The 3,312-nt window shown below is 41.1% G+C and overlaps 1 protein-coding gene across 2 annotated transcripts; it reads left to right on the plus strand.

Moving 5' to 3' along the window:
• Positions 1–1,452: 1,452 nt before the first annotated feature.
• On the plus strand, positions 1,453–2,245 carry Smp_089000.1 (putative translocon-associated protein, delta subunit; the record flags this gene model as incomplete). Of its 2 annotated transcripts, XM_018797450.1 has the most annotated exons (6): positions 1,487–1,532; positions 1,577–1,692; positions 1,727–1,801; positions 1,848–2,000; positions 2,035–2,153; positions 2,194–2,225. In XM_018797450.1, 5 exons carry the CDS (start codon positions 1,487–1,489, stop codon positions 2,131–2,133), a joined length of 489 nt encoding a protein of 162 aa, XP_018652492.1. In that variant the 3' UTR covers positions 2,134–2,153; positions 2,194–2,225. The 2 variants fall into 2 exon arrangements, with proteins under 2 accessions (XP_018652491.1, XP_018652492.1); XM_018797451.1 differs by having other exon boundaries at positions 1,453–1,532; positions 1,848–2,245.
• Positions 2,246–3,312: the final 1,067 nt, after the last annotated feature.

Raw genomic sequence — 3,312 nt, forward strand, 5'->3', positions numbered from 1 at the left:
AAGCTTCACCTGCACCTGCACATGACTTTCCGAAGTGGACCTGAGCGCTGACCTGGTGCTCCGTAAACTTCAGCACATAAGGAAAGACACTTCTCTCAGTCCGGATATGGTTCATTCTGCTATACTGAGGGAAGCAGCTTCAATCCTGGCAACACCACTTAGCGTGATGTTTTCACACTCGTTAAGCCGAGGCAAACTACCGGAAATTGGGAAGCTGACTCACATCACACCAATTTTCACAGGTCAACGCAGCGAACCCTCAAGCTACCGACTGGTGACCCTTCTCTCCATATCTTTTAAAATCATGGAGTCTCTAATATACGACGGTATACACGAATACTTATTATCCCTAAAGTTCTTCTCATCCCAACAGCATAGTTTCAGAAAGGGTCCTTCTTGTATGATCAACTTCCTGACCGCGGTGGATAGATGGACAACCATCCTTGACCACAAGGGGAAGGTTGATGTCATTTATCTTGATTTCTCAAAAGCTTTTGATAGGGTCAACCATATATGTCTTATCAATAAGCTTAGATGATTGGGTATCAAACCCCCTCTGATTGACTGGCTCGCTTCACATCTAGAAAACCGACATTTTAAGGTCAGGGTTAACTTCACTCTATCTCAGGCCATGGAATGTCCTAGTGTAGTTCCCCTGGGCCCAATACTAGGACCTCTTCTGTTCTTGATCTATATAAACGCTCTTCCACAGCAAGTTTCGTCTGACTTATTGACTTATTGAAATCGTACGCTAACTGTGACAAAAACACATTTCAAGCAAACCTTGCACTGGTAACATTGAAGCGCATTTATGGCCAGTTTGACGGTAGAACTTTCCACATAATCTTCAACAGTTTTATTCGTCCCCATTTAGAGTACGGAAACATAGTATTTCCTCCCTCTCTCCAAAAGGATAAGGACACTCTGGAACGTATCGAACGTCAAGCCACAAAATCAGTTCGGATACTCAAATTCAAACCTTATGACGAGCGCCTCAAATCACTTAACCTTTACCCGTCAGAGTACAGGCGTCTTAGAGGTGACCTTCTTATGACTTACAGTATCCTTAATACTTCTGGTCATCCTCTTAAATATTTTCTTAAGCTTAGTCACAACACTAACCTAAGAGGTAAAACCCAGAAACTGGGGACCCAACACAGCAGAACAGACTGTAGACACAACTTCTACTTCGTAAGAGTCGTCAAATGCTGGAATTCGCTGCCTAATGAACTAGCCCAAGCGACTTCCCAGGAGTCCTTTAAGAGACAGCTTGACCTATTCTTACGGACTAAGGATAACATATTATTATGATTTACCAAATTCTTTTTTTCCTCTATTATCGTTCATATACCTAGGTTCTTGCCTGGAGGTATTGGTGATCCACTGCTACTGGACACGGAAACTTGTTAAGCGAAAGCTTCTATTCCGTCCACAACCATTTGAACCATTTGAACCATTTGAAGGTCACGTACACGTAAACACCGCGATGAACTGGGCCTTGGTTAGTTTCCTGAGCGTGTTTGTAAAGCTTGGTATGCATTGCCATCATCTTGCAACTAATAACGTATTTGTTAAGCCCTTTCTTGTGACGAGTTTGACGTTAGGCCGGTTACCTATTCTTCAAGCGAAGCAGTTCTTTCCACTGAAACCGTAATTTTGATCGAAGGTGAAGCCAAGTGTAAAGGAAAGGGAGTAAGACTTTATGGTATCTAATGGTTGTTTGCAGTCATCAAGTCTGTACGCTGAGTTAAATGGAGTTCTTCAACCAGTTGCTCGTCATATTGAAACTGACCATTTTCAAGTATATCCTTAACATATTGTTTATAATATTAACTTGATGGTGCTAGGTATCGTTCGTCTTCAATCACAAAGATGTGCCTAAGGGAGAATATGTTGTCCGGTTTTATAATGAAAAAGGTGTAACGGCCTACCTGAGATCTTTGAAAGGTGGTTTTGTATCTGACGTACCTCCTGTCTTCACAGTCACCGTCCGACATAAAGTATAAAAATAAGCACTAATACTTCATTTTGTAGGGAGTCTCATTCAAGCCTGTTGTTTATTCCGAAACAGTGGCACTATTAACGATTATGTTAATAGCATTTGGAGCTATAATTACGAAAAACAAGTTTTAGAGTTATTTTCGACACATGAAGTATTTCACTATACATGTACATTGTTTTCCTCCCTAAAAGCCTTTGTATAGTACTTATAAACTTTCGTTCATAAATGTTGCTGGATTTCTTGAATTCATTGTTTTGAGGTGTAAAAACAATAGCTGAGTAGAGGGTTAGTAGTATTAATGTAGTTATTTATTTATTTTATTTGGACACATAAATATCGGTACAAGAAAGCACCAGATACATATGCGCCACAAACCTCATTTGATTTGTGTGTGGGCTGTGATACTGTCCAGGTGCCCAAACCGAGGCGGATACTTTTCTTAGGTGGCCACACCCGGAGCCTTCGACCTACAGGTCCGATCCACAAGGCAGTGGGGCAACGTCAGGAATTACAGTCCCATGGTAGCTGGTGACCAACAATTGGTTCATACGTCATTTGTTCCCTCAGGATATTGGAGCCCATGTGCACTATTGGTTTGGAATTAGGGTTTTCCAACTCCTCTAAGTGAACCCTGCGTGTCAACCAATCTGGTTAAAGCATCGGACATTCGCTTTTCATCTTCCTAATTTCGTTAACAGCTCTCCCGTTTCGAAAAGGCAATCAGTAGGACTCCCCTGTCAGTGTCTGTTTGCACGTGGCCATGTGAGAGCATTTCAAGGAGAGTGGACTGTTCCCACCATCGGCCGTACCAAGACTAATGTGGTCATATAAACTTCATGTGGATTACTGTAAAAATCATCTTGTCACATTGACTTTGGGAACTATTTGTAGAGGGTTTTATTTCCAGATCGTTTTGTAATCACAACATACCAGACTGAGTTTTATGGAAATCTCAAAAATGTACTAAGTTCTTGTAGATGTAAATCTTCAACTGAATCGGTGAATACATATATTCTAAACCACCATGTACTTCGGCATATTCTGATGCTTCGTGTAGAAAACGTATTTGTAATAAGAGTATCCGAACCAAAGTTTCACAATAATCTATATAGTCACTAACCGCTTCTGTAAATCGTGTTTCACGAAACGAACTTTACAGACACTAGGCTCAAGAAGGCCACAGTTAGTGAAGTGCACTAATCTACTTACCTGGTTCTTTTAATTCTATGGCATATACATAGAGACAACTTCGTCCTTCACCATAGGATTATCTTCAGCCTCACAAGTTGTCCTCTTCATCACTGTTTGAC

The sequence above is a fragment of the Schistosoma mansoni genome, chromosome 4 (genome assembly GCF_000237925.1).
Source record: "Schistosoma mansoni strain Puerto Rico chromosome 4, complete genome".
NCBI classification, from domain to species: domain Eukaryota; kingdom Metazoa; phylum Platyhelminthes; class Trematoda; order Strigeidida; family Schistosomatidae; genus Schistosoma; species Schistosoma mansoni.